Raw genomic sequence first — 17,157 nt, forward strand, 5'->3', positions numbered from 1 at the left:
CACACAGACAACAATAGTTCCTACCTGGGACAGCAGTGTCTTTCAGCTCAGTAGGCTATCAGACAACAGTGTAGTATAGTCCCTGCATGCCGTTTCTATTAAGGCCCCTACACTTTATAAAAACATACCAGACGTAGCAGCACTTCTTTTAAATCAATTTTGAAAATGCCTTTTTTCATATAATATATACATTTTGCCATTCCTTCCAATACATTTTATGTTTGTTTTCATGTATGTATGTTTTAATCTTTATCAAGAATGCTTTTTATTTCGAAATATTTATGTATAATATGATAGTTGTTTCTGTTTCCTACCTCTTTAAACAGTTTTTTGTACTGCTATAACATGTGAATTTCCTATCTGGAAATCAAATCCATCCTATCCTATCTTATGATCTTATCTTATCCGATCATATTTTGTTTTATCCAATTTAATGCAGTTGTAGTAATTTCTGCGTATTATTGCTTTTAATGCAATAAAGCCCTTTGTAAATTATTATTATTATTATTACTATTATCATTATTATTATTATTATCATTGAATAAAGTGAGTTGAGTGGTTTAAATTGATTTACACGTCGGTACATTAAACCGCTGCGGTTTCTAGTCGAACATATTTAAGGGTGACACATCCAGCTGATCTTTAAAACAAATGATGGCACTCGCGGTTTCAGTCTGTCATCGCTCAGACCAATCCACGCTCTTAAATATCAGCACATCACGTGAGGACGTCTGCAGCGGTTCACGCGGGACTCTTTCAACGTGCACTGTTCTCATACAATTACATATTATTCATTCTGTCTTTATTCAGTATTTGTTTTTGCGCTTTTCAACAGTTTATAGGGCAGAAATCGCTCAGGTAACGATGTTAACGCAGAGGTGACTTATAATTGTAGAGCTGGAAGCTAATGTTGCTTAAGGTAGTGTTTACACTGTGTTTATGTCACGTCATATTTCCTAACTTCCTCTCTCATATAGGTGAGATGTTGACCTCTAAGCTGCTGACCCTGGTGCTGGTGGTCCAGCCGGGCAGGGTGTTGCTGGGCATGAAGAAGAGAGGATTTGGGGTTGGCAAGTGGAACGGGTTTGGGGGCAAAGTTCAGCCCGGAGAAACAATTGAAGATGCTGCAAGAAGGTAAATTCAGTTCCCTTCATGTTAAGGTATCTGCCTTCCCTTGCAGTTTTTTCTACTTTTTTTTTTTTTTTTTTAAATATATGTATTTTAGTGATTGTGTAAGCCACAGGGATGCTTGTCTTTCACTATACACAAGGTTTTTCAATGTGATGCAAATTAATTCAGAGGAAGGTGAGGTACTGAGCAGAGAAGGGGTGAGGATTACAACTGAAACGATAAGTAGATTAATCGACTTGATCAAGTGAAAAATAATCAGCAACTATTTTGATAATAGATTTACTGTTTCAGTCATTTTTCAAGCAGAATGAGTGAAAATGTCATATTGTCTGATTCTAGATAATCAGATAATATGATTTCCTCCTTTTCTATGTCAGGTGTAATTGTAAACTGAATATTGGGGATTTTTGGTCTGTTGGGCAAACAAAACAAGATGTCACCTTCAACTCAGCAAATTCTTTTTGACAACTTTTGAGGTTTCATACTCTGAACAATAAATTGATTTAAATTATTTCACAATCCATTTTTCAGCTCCACGAGGCATATTATTTCATCAAATCACAGGTCATCAATCAGAGTTTTGTATTGAATTATATCACGCCATTGGAAATATAATACACTTATTACTAAAAACTGCATAAACCAAGATCTGTTTGGGCATTTGAAATCAAACAATGTGTGTATTTTTCATGTAAGAGCAGAAGCAATAAAAGTTTTGTGTGCAAGTGTTAAGTGGAAAGGCTGTTTTGTGAGTTTGTGTAGTTTGTAAGCTTGATAAAATAAGTTAATGTTGAGTCTGGACAATGTGCGATCAGTCAGCAGCAGGAAGTTTGCTCCAAAGCTCGAGGAAGGAAGCCCTGGAGGCAATCAGGCCCATTCCTGAGCTGCTTTCTCTCAAATGTGAAAAAGAGACCTGCTCTGCGGAAACTATATTGGAAGGGTAAATAATATCAAGATTATGTTGGTTACACTTTGGAACAAAAGCATCCGGGACAGTCAGTGTATCAGTAAAAATACTTAACGTTGTGATTGCTGCGTTAGCTGTTAGTTTGATTGAAACAACCAAAGGAAATGTTTTAAATCAAGGACTGTGACTGAAAACATTTAGACAGACTCCACTGGGTCAAATCTTTTGAGCTATGTCACTATGTTACTTAGGTATGTTATCATATTGTTTACAATATTTAACTTTGCTTCTTTTGCGTGAGAGTGACATAGTAAAAAGGGAAACAACAAATAAGAAACAAGAACTTGCTTCATAGATACTTGAGAGTGGGGCTTTCCACACTGAGAGTGTACAGTATGTGGTTGGAAATCAACACTGAGCATTGACTACAGATATTTGTCCTTGAATGCACCATGTGGCAGGCAGATTTTCTTTTTTTTAAATCTGGGTAGTTATATTGTGACACTGGCTTTCATATGGGGGGGGGGGGGTTTCAACTTCATCTCACTGTCTTCATCAGCGAATGTAGCTGACTCAGTGGGAAAATTATTTTCTGTCTCTTTGGGTGGTCTGCACAAATAGATACTCTGTCTGGGAAACACTGATATCATGATTTCACCCTCTATGCTCGCTTTTAGTGTGTGTGTGTGTGTGTGTGTGTGTGTGTGTGAGAGAGAGAGAGAGAGGTTATTTTTGAAATACTCATAATCAAAAATTTATTTGATGTTTTCATTTTTCAGAGAGCTGCAGGAAGAAAGTGGCCTCACGGTGGATGCTCTCGAGAAGGTCGGAAATATCAAATTTGAGTTTGTCGGAGAAACACAGCTACTTGACGTCCACGTTTTCAGAGCTGATACCTATAATGGAGATCCAACAGAGTCAGATGGTATGATTTCTACTGCGCCACACTGAACTGTGGGTAGTGTTAAAGGATTATTCCTGTGATCTATGTCCTTATGAAACTGATTACCGTTGTGTAATAATCAGAGGAATTCCGGGGAGGTAAGAGGAAGCAGGAGGTGGGGAGGGGTCTTACTCTCCAAAATAAAACTTCATTGAAACAGCTATGTTCTACACACAGTATATATACACAACTATAGCCTCAAAAATAAATAGAAGGTAAAGCTAGATTTGACAAAACTTGCCACTTGTTGCCATAATAAAAAATATCCATGAATTTGGAGGTGAAGGGGAACTTTATGATTTTGTTGTACATAATTCCACGTAAATGATGTGTCTAAAAAAAACTTTAATTCTGCAAATATTTTCTCTTTTTACTTTTGGTTCCTCTTAATCTTGACTTCCTTTCATGTTGTCTCAAAGCGAGTCCAGACTTCATGGCAAATAACTTTGATTTCCACTGAAAACAGGTTGAAATGTAATTACAGTTTTTTTCACTTTTATCAAGAAAATAAGATGTGAAGGATTCAATTAAAGACTAAAATTATACAGACGTGCTTGTGAACAAAGTACTAATATACTGTATACTAGCAAAGGGGGAGAATCTGTAAGTGTGCTCTCAGTGGTGAAGTAAAAAAAATAATAAAGTAAAAAAAAATACTGTAAATACACAGAGAACATGTCAGCAGAGGGAACATTGCAGAGACCCTGAACTGATCTATGTTTCCTGAGAATTTAGTCAAGGTCAACTGGGTGAAGTTTACAGACGGCAAAAAGCAAACCACAACTCGTGGAGGATTCAGAAATCAGCTGTGAGCCAGAGACTCCGGAGGGAAACAGAATGAGTCAAACAGCCAGTGAAATAAGAGGAGTTTAGGAGTTTAATGAAGTATCAGGTTTAATTCAGAAGCAGTCTGGGCAACTGATTTTTGAGACTTTTGAGAAATAAGAAATCACACATTTATTTACTCATACGTTGCAAGTGCAGGGAAAGCCAGAGTTGAAATATAGTATCTTTTATCTTTAGGGAAAAACTAAATTTCATCCATGATTTATTTGTTCATATACAAGTCGGCATTCAAACTTAAAGGGAAGGTTTGCATTTTTTGAAGTCTGTTTTAAAACAATGCTCACATGCCCATATGTACTGTTCTGTATATCGAGAGAATGATTGGTTATTGGTGAATAAATTCCTTCTGAGCACAATTTATATGTAAGAGACGGGGGACACGTAATTATAAATTTAAGTCCAAATGAGCATTTATAAGACTGAGTGAGACAAATCAAGTGGCAAAGTTTTTCTTAGCACAGCGTTCTTTTTGTGACTCTTCCTTCACCATAGCTCATCAGGGGAATGCAATGAGGAATTTTTGTACAAAAATGACAGTAAGTTCATTAGATAACCCACTTGGATTTGTGTAACTCAGACTCGCATTAGCTTCAGATGAACTTTGACAGGCCTTTTTATTTTTTCCGCACATAATGACAATAGTGGATTTTGTCCCCTATCTCTTGCATTGGTGTTGAGCTAAACAGAAAGAATCTTCAATGTACTTATGAACTTGGGGATATTGTTTTAGGAAAGACTTCAGAAAACACCAACCTTTACTTCAACTGAATTGGAAGTGTTTTTTTTGTTTTTTTTTCATTTTCAATTTAAAAGCACATTCACACATAGAACAGATAAGATAAAGCAGGAAAGGAGTCTGGAATTGCTGTTATCTGCACTGCATTAATAACGAAGACTGTCAGCAACTTATTACTTACTAATTTATAAGTCCTAATGCAACTTCATTTGATTCAGTTATCATTGCCACTATGCACTGGACGGTGATGGCTCAGAAATAACTCAGATAAGTGATAAACTCAGTGAATCTGAGTAACGTTACAAGGCAGGTGATAAAAATGTGTTTCACTCTTGTAAGGTCGACTAATTTTTTGTCTCTCTGCTGTTCTAGAAATGAGGCCTCAGTGGTTTGAATGTGACCAAATCCCTTTCAGTCAAATGTGGGCTGACGATATTCTGTGGTTCCCTTTGATGCTGCAGAAGAAGAAGTTTGTTGGATACTTTAAGTTCCAGGGTCACGACGTGATTCTCAGCCACAAACTGGAAGAGGTAGAGGAGCTCTGAGATCACCCGGCTGTTGCTGAGGTTGTTTATGACTGGGCCTAAATACAAAACATCAACCTTAAAAATTTTGATATGAACTACCAATATCCCACTGTTCAATGTTCTTGTCCGGTTTCATTTGTGGGAGGACATTAGATCCTGAGGACCTTAAAGAACCATGTTGACTGTACAGTGTTTACATGTAATTTAACATCAGGATAAAACTTTTTATTCTTTGTCTGTTTTCATCACAAACATTACCAGCTGAATATTTTGTATACACCTTACATAAAACAAAATCAAAGCAGCTTTGTACTGAAAAAAAATGTTTTCAATTCAATTATTTTATTTCTCAGGATAACTGATTTAACAGCATTCAGCAAAGATTTTCTTTTCTTTAATAAAATATTTACAATATCTACAGTAATAATTTTATTGGGTTTCATTTTCTGTGCTAATTCCCAAAACATTTGTGTTGCCAAAACAAAGTATCAACAGTTTCTTAATAAAATACCTATAAATGGCATCCTTGATTTCCACACAGTCACTTCGGGATGTGATGAGATGAAATCAGCTGGTGACAATTTTTTAGGTAACTTATGAAATGAACAAAAATGTAAAATGTTCCTTCTTATTCTTTTTTTTAGAAAAATATATCATGTTCTGATAAACTATATGTGCACAGTCACACGTGCATCATTTTTTCCATGCCAAATATCATATATGGAAAAGGAGTTTAACAACATCCACATTGTGTTTGTCCTCACACACACAATTACACAAATTCAAACTGATATCTGCAACTGTGAAGAACAGTCCTCATGTATGGAGTAAAACGGTAAGATTTTCTGCTGAAATTAAAGACATAAGGTGTTAATCATAGAAGTTCTATCATACATGTGTATATTTAAGTGAATTTATAATATTTATCTTTGGTAGTTAATCAGTAGCTTATAGTGTTTTAATTACTGACATATTATGCCACTAGTGCTGGAGGTCATCATTTTATCAATACATCTCAAATCTCTGCCCTTTGTAGTATCCTACAATTTGAGCTCAGGCTTTTCAAGAAAATAGCTTATAAAATAAAAGGGAGTCTTGCAAACAGTTAAAGCAATGAAAGCAAAGATATTTCTCTACATAAAAGTAAACCATAAGAAATAGCACACTTATACTTAAAAAATATAAAGTATGCTACTACACATCCTTATGAACTAAAATCTGTATCAAAAATACATTGGTCTAAAGTTATTCAGTAAGTAAAACCAAAAAGTTTGTGACTAGAGGATTTAAAATAATCCCTTCCTTTAATAAAGTCCTTTAATAAAGTAAAACTTTCTCTCCCTCTCAATTTTATTTTAGTGTATAAAACTTTTGAAAAGTTTCAGTTAATAGCAGGTGCTTTATCAGAGGAGCTGGAATGTATGAAAATACTGTCATCCTTCTTTTGTCCCTTGTAAAATAACACCTGAGAGGGTTTTTCTTCCTTGTTGGCGGCTGTAAAAGTTGACTTGGAGATTATAAAAGGACATTATACCCTCATCAGGCAGACCATAAAATGACCCATGAGCAACACTGTCCCGTTAAAGGTTGCATGGTTGATGGTCAAATCCCAAAAGTGAAAATCCTCTCACTGAATGGAATGTGTATTGTGTTATAGAAGATGTAGTACAATGAAAAATAGTTGTGCAATAAACTTTTTTTTTTCTTTGCTTTAGCTCACAGAGCAAGTTATTTTCCAGTTTGTAATCCTCATCAGCGGCAGTGTTTCTCCTTTGCAGATCCCTTAGGTTTTAGATGGGGGTTTTCAATCCATTATTACCACCAAAGAGACATCCAAGCTTTGGCTGGAGTTCATTCCACACCTCTCCCATCTGGAAAAAAAAATAGCAAAAAAGTCAAAAGTCAAATCCTGGAACAGCTCTTAACATAAATATAACACACTGCATCTTAATATTGCTTAGTGGTTTGCATGTTTATTGTGTTATCTTCAGGAGCTCTGAGATGAACAGAAAGCCTATAAAAATGCTGGCCTATCTGAATTAGAGTGAAAAAGACTCAGTTCAGATTGAGGTATCTAATGACAGAAATATATGCTCTGCACTTTATTTGATTATATAACAGGCAAAGGTTTATAGGAGATTCACTTGTTCATGTGAAATGTAAGCCAACTCAAATCCTAGATGAGACGATTATCCATTCAGTGATACAAACCATCATTATTAGTTCTTTTGTTGGACTTTAAAAGCCAATTTAAAGCTTTGACCCTCCCTGGAGCGAGCAGTGCTGTGTCAATATAGAGGAGGGTCTGAAGAAAAATTATTTCCAGACATGCAGTCTCACCTCTCTGTGTCCTTGGACCTGGGAGTTAACAAAAGCCCCGAGAATGTGGGATGTGATTGGAAGGTAGGTGAAGATAAGCTGAGTCTCTTGATGAAGGCAGAACAGGGAGAAGTAGTTACGCAGCTCCATGGTCTGAATGGCGTTTTCTTGCTATTAGCAGAATGGAAAAATACAATGTGAAATCATAATCACTTATCAAGTGATGATAATAATCAGAAAAAGAAACATTTCCTGTGGGCAATAAAGATTTTAGGATTTAAAACATTGTCAAAAATCACAAGCCAGGCTGCATTAATCTCGGCATATTACTTTACTATTACAACAATGGCTTTTTTGCCACTGGCTATGTCAGTCTGTCTGTGGGTCCAGAACTTTGGCCCAGAGTGAAATCTCAACAGCTGTTGGGCAGATTCATGGCCCCCAGATGATGAATCCTACAGATTTTGGTGATCCCCTGACTTGCACTCCAGTGCCAGCATGAGGTGTACATTTGTGTTTTTGTGAAATGTCTTTACTAACTAACTAACTAACTAACTAACTAACTAGATGGATTAACAATAAACTTGATACAAACATTTACGTTCCCCTCAGGATGAATTGTAATTATTTTGGTGATCTTTTAACTTTTCAAGAAGCACCATCATCAAACCATCCGATACCTCAATTTATGAACATTACCTGCAAAACCAGTGACATTTACATCAGCCATTTGTGCTTAATGCTAACTGGCAAGTGTTAGCATGCGCAAACACACTAAACTAAGGTGAACACAGTTAACATTATACGTATCAGCATGTTAACATTTTCACAGTAAGCATATTGCTAACGTTAACATTAGCAATTAGCTCAAAGCACCACTGTGCAAAGGTACAGTTTCACAGAGTTGCTAGCATGACTGTAACATAGCACAGCTAATATCAGAATATTATTAAATTTTATATTTTAAACAGTTACTTGACCCACATATTTAAATTACTGTACAAATCTCCTTAACTCAGTCATTTTTTTCTGTCTTGAGACTTAGATTGGACATTTGGCAGCTTTTATTTTGATAGCATTACCTTAAAAAAACAAACTGTTGATGTAATAATCTGATGCAAAGGTACTTTAAAGCTCTCAGCTGACTCATAGTTGAAAATGTGGTCACAAGGGTTGATCAACTGACAAAGAAACAGCTGTATAAGCCCAGACTAGAGATGTATTTAGTGTAAAAGTACAACAATACTATATACTGTTATGGGGAATGATCCGGAAATGTATGAGTATGTTCATAAAAACACAAGAGGAACTGCAGTCACAAGATGAAAACCAACAGGGATACGACTGTTGAGATGACAAACTCTGTTAACTGTCAGAAAACCTAACGTGACTCAGCTTTGTTCCAGTGTTTGAAATGGTGATTTGGTACATTCAAAGTGAAGCTCTTAATCACCATGTTATTTTATTTTAGGCGTCCACATTTAGTATGTCGGTATTTCAATACAATTAGATTGCTAGAAAAAAAATTAAAAGGTTTAATCCTGCGAGATATTGATGGTAGGAAACACTGCTAAAGGAGATATACTGCATGGGGGCACTGTCAGTATTTATACTCCAAAGTGTGAAATGGTTTGATTGACTTTAAAGAGAGAATATCTTGTTGCTTTCACACCTCAGAACTGGTAGGATATGGGAAATGGTGTGAGAATTTCTAACCTCTCCAGATATCACGCAGCATTTTTTATTTATTTTATCTATTTTTATCTAATGAGATATAATTTCACCATGTGTCATTTGTATGCATGTATTATGTGGAAAGCTGGATTTCTTTAATGAGTAATGGAAGGTTTGCAAGTTGCTGTGACAGGGTTGCTATGGTGTCCCGCTCAAGATGTGGCCAGACTGTGTGTTTAATGGCGAGTGGATTAGTAATAGACACACTCAAGCCAGTGTCGCATTTTATTTATCAAGTAGAAAATGAGTTAAAACAAAATGCAATCAGTGAGGAGGCAACCTGAGAGGCTAAAAATGTGTGTGTGTGTGTGTGTGTGTGTGTGTGTGTGTGTGTGTGTGTGTGTTGTGTGTGTGTGTGTGTGTGTGTGTGTGTGTGTGTGTGTTTGGGGGTGGGGGGGTGGGGGGGTGGGGGGGGCACTGAAAGAGACTGATCACCTGAACAATTCGTGATTCAAGCTGCTCCACAGATGTCTGCTCTTTTGGCTGAACGGTGGCGCTCATCATCTGCCTCTTCATCAAACTGTACTTGTGCAGAGCTCTCTGGTGCTCGTGCAGCACGCCTTTCTCATGGCGCTCACAGAGATCCTAGAGAAAAAGACAGTCATGGTCACATAACAGCAGTTCTTATTTGCCTCAAAATGGCAAAATGTCATTATAAATTAATATGCAACAGCCAAGGGTGACAGGATCATAAAAATTACCATATACAGTGTATTGCTGTTAATAGATTTAGTTGAAGAGCTATGAAAAATGCTACTTTATCTGCCCACCAGTTGCCTTGATAAATCTGAACAATCCACCCACTATTAAAAACTACACTTCCAAGTGAGATAGACTTGTTGGGTTAAAACTGACCATTACATAATATCCTGAATTTAGTTACTAACTGAACCCGGATTTATTGTCAATCTACAGCTCCTCATATCTCCCAATCAGAAAAGAAGTGATTGATTTTATTGCCTTGATGTGACATCAAACATGTAAACTTCAAAATAAAATCACCTGTCATGAAAGGTCGGGGACCCCATGGTGATGAATTTAAGTTAAATGAGTACAGCAAAAACCCCAAAAACAAAAGCGAAACTGACTCACTCTGTACGACTGCAACAAATCCAGGAAAAGATTCAGTTTTTCCACAACATCATCCTCTTCCCGTCTGCCCTGAGGACATTAGCAAAACAACATTTATTACCCAGTGCCAGTTTTGGACGAGCACGGCAGAGCAGGTGGTGGGGATGAAGGACTGAGGGCTGTACCTGCTGAGCAGCTTTGTCAGATAGCACAGCGAACTCCACTGACAGACTCTTCAGTGACTGACGCAGGGTCCCCCAGGTGCTTTGTGAAGAGGCCAAGGCGGGAAGAGATGAAGCATCTGAGCCCAGCGCGCTGCAGAGAACCGCATTATTACAGGGACATAATGTAATATTGTGGGGCCTTCGCTGCCAAATGAATTTCAAGCTCACAACCATGAAGAGACACAACAACACAGAGGACTTTGAATCATATTAACATTTGTTTTCTCAGTCCAAAACCTCTGGATAGTAGAGAAAGACTTTAACCTCATATTCATAATAATGAAATACCTGAGCTCTCTGCCAAACATGAGGAGATCAGTTGCATTCTCCTTAGAGCGCTCTGCCATTTTCTCAGCCCTGTCCCGCAGCTTGTGGAAGCTGTTGTGGATATTTCTAATCAGTTCTCTGCTTGTTGAGAACTGGGACTGAATGTCAGCGGGGAGATACTCCTACAGAACAAGTCAGACAAAATTTTAAGATGCGGGTTATTCTCTGAGGGCAACTGTGCAAGGATTTTTCTGTCGTACATACAGTATGTGACTAACCTTTGCCTGGGTTGCAATTCTGTTGGTCATGAACTCGTCACCTGTTTTCTTGTAAGCATCGCGCAGCTTACTCTGAACATCCTGTTTGGGAAGAGGGGTGAGGAGTGGGTGAGAGGGAGAAAAAAGAACAAGACACTGAGTAGTTGGAACAGGATGCATCTCATTGTCAGTCATCATGACGTTATGGTCTTATTGTGCAACAGCCGGCGCTAGCAGTGAAACCAGGCAGCAAGTTACAGAAACTACATACAGAACCACTGAAGGTGAGGAAGGTCTTAACCAGCTCGTCCTCTGAGAAGATGGGATGCCGTGCCACCAAGTTAATGAACCTGCCCAGAGCACGTCTCCTCCCCTCAATAAACTCCCGCTCGGAAACGGAGGTCAGCACTGTGGACGGACACCAGAGAAAACAAAAACTCATGGAAGAAGTGCAACAAAAGAGCACATTCAGCAGTTAAGAGTGGAAAGAGTTGCAGTGACTGATGGCACGCCACTATTAATGCCATATGCCAGTTCTGTCTGATATGCCACTTGTGGTTTTTGACATGTTCCCGCCGTTTTACTGGCTCGTGGCGCCGTTTGTCACTCATGTTCCACTGTCATATACCAATTCTTACTGATACAGTAAATGCTGCTGCTAGTTATGATATGCCAATGCTGTGTGTGACTGCAACTCCAACTTATCTGGCATATGCCACTGCTGACTATTAGTATGTCGCCACTGAGTGTCATGTGACAACATTATGTCACTGTTAGATATAATGTAAGCTCTCTAAAGCCGAGGGGAGATGCAGTGTCGGGTGATATTTCTCTGCAGATTTATCACCGAGGAAGCCTTTTCATATTGTCATTGTTTTCACATTGTCATTTGATACATTATTATAATAAAAATATCTATTAAAGCTGCCTTAAGATCAATTTATATAATGTAGTATCCCTAAATAAATACAAACATCAATGGGAAGATCCACTGATTTTACACATCACAGTTTCTTCCTCAAGTGAAGCTGCTACTATAACACACCTGAAACTCTGACCAAACTTGTTGGTGGTTGAGTTGCATTGTGGGTAATGTAGGCAGCAGGCTTTGTTTTGACAAAAAAGGAAAAAAAAAGAAAAAAGATATGTCTTGTATTTTCTATAACATCTCTTATCATACTTTTTTTCTAACTGTCTATCATGAGTACACCACTGTTATACGAGTTCATTGCTAAAATCAGCGGAACACTCTTTCAATTTACAGCAAGTAAATTCACCGTTGTCAGAATCTTACTGACATCCTCAGAGCGTCAAAAGTCCTCTGCACTTATTGTTGAAAAAAGGCACAAACACGTAGAGTACTGAAATAGATCTTGAGCGACACAAATCAATCGGTAGCATGAGAGAAAAAGAGCACAACTGGTGTGACGGCACATTTACATAAGTGAACTAAAACAGGCTCATTTTATGCATCAATTGTTTCCTTGTTTCTCTCAGGCAATAACTTTGATGAGCAGCGATGTCTGTTTGAAACAATAGAACCTACAATAACAGCAGTCTGCATTGACATTGACAGTAATAAACATTTATTCCTTATCATTCAATACCTCCTGGATATTCATGTTTGCAACTGACCCTTCAGTCAAGCATATAAACCCAAATAAAAAAAATTAAAAAAAAGTCTGTAAATAATTAAAAGGTTCCAAAAGGATCGTATAAAATCTAAGATGGAATAAATGCAGAAACAAAGAAATACATTAGTAACTGTCTAGATGTCAGAGCCTTCAGACATACCTCCCTTTAACATCCTTTTAGGTGGCAGCGCCGGCACCACTCTGTAGGCAAACCTCTGTAGCAAAACCTCATGGAAGACGTCAAAATCACTATAGCGTCTGTAAACTGATATTTTATAACGCTGAAAAATAAGAAGCAAAGACATAAAATGATCAGAAAATTGGAAAGTGCGAATAACATCTCTGTAGATTTTATGCAACTTTCTAACTAACTTAAATAATTAAAAAAAATCAGTATCATCATAGGTAAGATAAACATTTGCTTGCTTTTGAGGTTTTTCTAACAACTAGCAACAATAATTGATGCGTGGTAGCTTTTATGGGATGCCTTGCCTGGCTGGTGACCTGGTACTCCACATGTTTGAGGAACAGGCCCTTCTTCTCAGGTATGAGCTCCACCTGGACTGTGTCTATGACCAGCAGCTTGTCCAGCGTCTTGGACATCATCAGGGCGTCCTCCTGAGCTGGCTGCATCCTCAGTGCGCTCAGATCCTTTGGTTCCCCGAGCTGAGGTTTCGGTAACTCTGTCAAGCACACCGGCAGAACCAGCTTCTAATATTTGTTTTTCATGATTAAATCAATACATATAGGATGAAATGAATTTCCCAATAGGGAGGAATGCTGTTAAAAAAAACACTTTTCTCCGTTCTGCAGATTACTACGTGTCCGACTCTATTTGTCTTTAGCTCGTACAGTATTGTGCGTGTGTTCTGTGATTTATCCCTTCCTGTACATTCCAAGAGGGTCATGAATTGAATGTAATGTACTGGGATAAATGCAGAAAACTTGTTTTTGCACAGCTGAGGAAGTGGCATGCTGCAAGCTGCTGTACTGGCCACACCTGAAATAACAGAGAGGGCCTTAAATAATCACAGAAGGTTGGGAATGGATCTAAGTCAAGCCAGCATAATGGCCACCTCTATGAAAACCATAAACGCCCCCCCTATCATCTTCGCACTCCAAGACTAGTGAAAGAATGTAACACTTAAACATAGCTTAGGCTTCTCTACCAAAATAAAATAAAACAAATGAAGATGAATTAAAACAAAATGTGAGCTTTTCTTCTGTTGTGAAAGAGGCTAAAAGCATGAGGTGGAAGATTGCTTCAAAATTTGATCTAAATGCTGCTAAAGGTCCCTCTGTTGCTTTACAACTATTACCATACTATGCAGTATATCTAACTGAAAACAGTAAGTGTGTATATTCCAGTGGTAAACTGTCATAAAGGGCCAATAAGAGTGTATAAATGAAATATCTTGACCGTAGAGGTATATCTGAAGAATCACCAGGCTAGTCATTAACCAAAACCTTTATTGCACTGCTGTCACTGTAACACTGTAATGCCGTCACCTACCTTGTATGCAATTCTCCAAGAGTTTGGGGCTTGGCTGCCTTCCTTGCTGAGCAAGGGCAATCAAAGCGAGCGCTTTATAGAGGGACAACTTGCTCAGGAATCCATCTGTGGAGTCAACATGCTCAGCAATCTGAGAAGGACAAAGACAATATGACCTAAAGGTCACCGTTTTTCAGTCTGAGATCTAAATTCAACTGTGGTTTGCATTCCTCTATGCAAAAAAAAAAGAAAAAAGCTCAGCAGACACAAAAGCGATGATATGCCGGGAGGTCAGGAGAAGGGAAATTCTACTGAACCATGAATTGCGCCTGAAATATACCACAGAAACTATACGCTCAGAACCATTTCATAACACTGATGTGTTGTAACGTGAACCTATATCTCAGCATTAAAGAAAGAAAAATCTAACAGATGAGATGGTTAACAGTCTGCTAGGCAACACAAAGCTTTTGCCAGCCTGCTACTGATAAGAAATTACATCTCTATCTACTTTATCTTTATTGCCAAATAGCAACTCACAAAATATGTCTTATCAGAATCAAACTAATATTTGAGCAGGGATGCCATACACTCAAGTGTTTAATTTATCCATTTTGATTAGAGCAGCACAATTTGCAGCCTATTTAATTCACCAGTCAGTAATTATTTCATATTCATTCATGGATGCATAGGAAACCATGTGCTCAGTGCACACCCCAGTAAGCTACAGACCCCTGTGGCTCTTAAGAGGAATAAGTGAATCTAGAGAGAAGATGTGATGGATGTATAGGACACACTTCCATTGTGTAAATTCAGGGGGATATATTTTGTACAAGTTGTATAAGGCAAATGTCAGTTTAAAGGATAAAATATAATGGATTTGTATTTATGTCTCTGAATCAAATTACAGTTGTGCTTATCACAGCTTTTTTTTTTTTTTTTAAACTGTTGTCTGCTGCAGCATCTTGATAATTCAAGTGTGAACCTCTCACCTGGCCTAATACAGCCTTGGGGAGATCGGTCCTTTGGAGCAACCGCTGAAAAACTTCAACCTGCACCCTCTCATCTGTCCTACAGCGGACGGCCTCATATACTTCCCTGTAATAGGCAGGAACTGAGCCTAAAAGAGGAACAACACCTAGATAGCATCACAACCACCCAATATGAACAAATATCACTTTAATACAGTACCATAGTTTACATCTGTGGTGCCCTGAGCTGGATACATGGTGATCATATCACCTTTTATACATCTACTCTTTTTATTTCCTGTCATATGACCTTATTTCATCCCAACACAGATAAAACAGTTTTGCTCTGATGGCCAAAACATTCCTATTTTCAGAGACAAAGAAATGCTTAAAGATTCACTACGTGAACAACCTTATCAGCTGTACGGTATGTATGGCAGATAGATAAAGATAATAAATCTCTGGTTATTTCAGTATAGGCCTGATAATGTACTGCTGAGTTCGGTACTGAAGAGACCAGCTGACAGTTTTCACGTGGCAGGAAAAAAAAAAGCATTAAAACTTTCATAAACCTTTTGCCCCTCTGACATTGTGGTTAACAGTAATATTCACTGCCGCTGTTCAATATCGGGTATCAAGAAAACATTAGCAGGTGATTTAAAGTAACATTATCTACTCGTGAATGCTTTTAAGATGGAGCTACTTCATTCCGATCTCAGTGTACCCAAAAGTTCTGATTGGTTAGTCCACAGCGCGACTTCAACGAGCACGAATAGCCACATTTTAAATACATCAAATCAAATATCTTCGACCGTGCTGACACCGCAACGCCGAACTAAACACTAAAGTAAGGAAGCGATAAGGCAACACAGCGTTGAGAAGAGTGTGAGAAGTTTTCGCAACGTACCTTCATTGATCTCTCCTGCCATGGTTCAGAGTGTCATGTGAGCACAAGAGCACCTCCATGTGATTTCCTGAAGAAAAGAAAAAACAAGTAACTTATTTCTTAAAGTTGTAGTGAGCGCTGGTTAAAGTCCAAGTCTGAAGAAGAGCAGTTGTATAAATGGACATGCTCCGGTGACTAAAGAGTGTGTCATAATACTGGTGTAATTTAAACTTTACGGCTCTGCTTATGTCACTCAAACCAGAAGCTCTGACGATGCAGTCTGTGGTTTACTAAATAATCAAGGGAATATTGTCTTGTTGAGATCTGTTTCCTGGTTTCATTTGTGCATGTAAATTTGGTATAATTTTCTGTTCCTGGTTCTTAAAACCCGTAGCTATAAATAATGCTGCCTTCAGTGACTTTTCGTAAGTTTTAGCTTTTGAGTTACTGAAGTTGAAATCAAAAGGGCTCAGCTACAGAATGGGCAAAAGTATTTTAAATCACGTTAAAACTTGCTTTGCACATTGAGCACACATTTAGCTTCTTGCTTTTAAACCATGTCAAATCACAGAAATCCCAAATTGTGTTGTATACACTAAGGTTGGATTACCAACGAGGTAAAGCGGGCAACTGCCCAGGGGCTACATGTTTATCATTTGGATCCACACAATTTCATTAATCAATAATTAGTTATTAATTTATTCCACATAAGTACAACATCATCTATCTCAGGTCTTCCATGCTCCATGGCCCTGGCCGTATTACTCCATCATAGCAGTACTGTAAGGCTGCTACCATAATTATGTTCATTATTAATATGTCTGACAATTTTTTTTATAGTAATCAACTGATTGTCCAGTGTATAAATTGTCAGAAAATGATTAGAAATGGCCATCATTAATCCCTGGATCCCAAGTTAAGATATTTTAATAGTTTTTTTTTTGACAAACAGCCAAAAACTCAAAGATGTTGAGATTGCTATGATAGAAAACTGGGGGAAACTAGTTTACATTTAGGCTTTTTCTTGCTTATGAATGATCAAAATTGTTTGTAATTCATTTTTTGCTTAATCAACTAATTATTTCAGCTCGAGAGTACTGGTTGGCCTGGAGATGTAATAAACTGCCATGGTCATGTATAGTGGGGGTCAATAGGGCCCCAGGGACATTTTTTGCCCTGGGGCCATGTCCTGTTCACCACCTCTTGTTCGAT

The 17,157-nt window shown here is 37.9% G+C and overlaps 2 protein-coding genes across 5 annotated transcripts; one reads left to right on the forward strand and one right to left on the reverse strand.

Moving 5' to 3' along the window:
- Positions 1-683: 683 nt before the first annotated feature.
- Positions 684-5,506, forward strand: nudt1 (nudix (nucleoside diphosphate linked moiety X)-type motif 1). 2 transcript variants are annotated; one of them, XM_056402346.1, is made up of 4 exons: positions 684-878; positions 978-1,134; positions 2,818-2,963; positions 4,936-5,506. In XM_056402346.1, exons 2-4 carry the CDS (start codon positions 983-985, stop codon positions 5,106-5,108), a joined length of 471 nt encoding a protein of 156 aa, XP_056258321.1. In that variant the 5' UTR covers positions 684-878; positions 978-982; the 3' UTR covers positions 5,109-5,506. The 2 variants fall into 2 exon arrangements, with proteins under 2 accessions (XP_056258321.1, XP_056258320.1); XM_056402345.1 differs by having other exon boundaries at positions 689-858.
- On the reverse strand, positions 5,412-16,293 carry snx8a (sorting nexin 8a). 3 transcript variants are annotated; one of them, XM_056402342.1, is made up of 13 exons: positions 15,967-16,293; positions 15,081-15,208; positions 14,110-14,239; positions 13,089-13,279; positions 12,757-12,877; positions 11,234-11,370; positions 10,984-11,064; positions 10,727-10,887; positions 10,400-10,529; positions 10,236-10,304; positions 9,579-9,728; positions 7,431-7,580; positions 5,412-6,961 (listed from the first exon to the last, which is right to left on the reverse strand). In XM_056402342.1, exons 1-13 carry the CDS (start codon positions 15,986-15,988, stop codon positions 6,881-6,883), a joined length of 1,551 nt encoding a protein of 516 aa, XP_056258317.1. In that variant the 5' UTR covers positions 15,989-16,293; the 3' UTR covers positions 5,412-6,880. The 3 variants fall into 3 exon arrangements, with proteins under 3 accessions (XP_056258317.1, XP_056258318.1, XP_056258319.1); XM_056402343.1 differs by lacking the exon at positions 15,081-15,208 and having other exon boundaries at positions 15,967-16,291; XM_056402344.1 differs by lacking the exon at positions 15,081-15,208 and having other exon boundaries at positions 14,110-14,264; positions 15,967-16,287.
- Between the last annotated feature and the right edge of the window lie 864 nt (positions 16,294-17,157).

This window comes from Seriola aureovittata, chromosome 17, assembly GCF_021018895.1.
Source record: "Seriola aureovittata isolate HTS-2021-v1 ecotype China chromosome 17, ASM2101889v1, whole genome shotgun sequence".
Lineage (NCBI taxonomy): Eukaryota > Metazoa > Chordata > Actinopteri > Carangiformes > Carangidae > Seriola > Seriola aureovittata.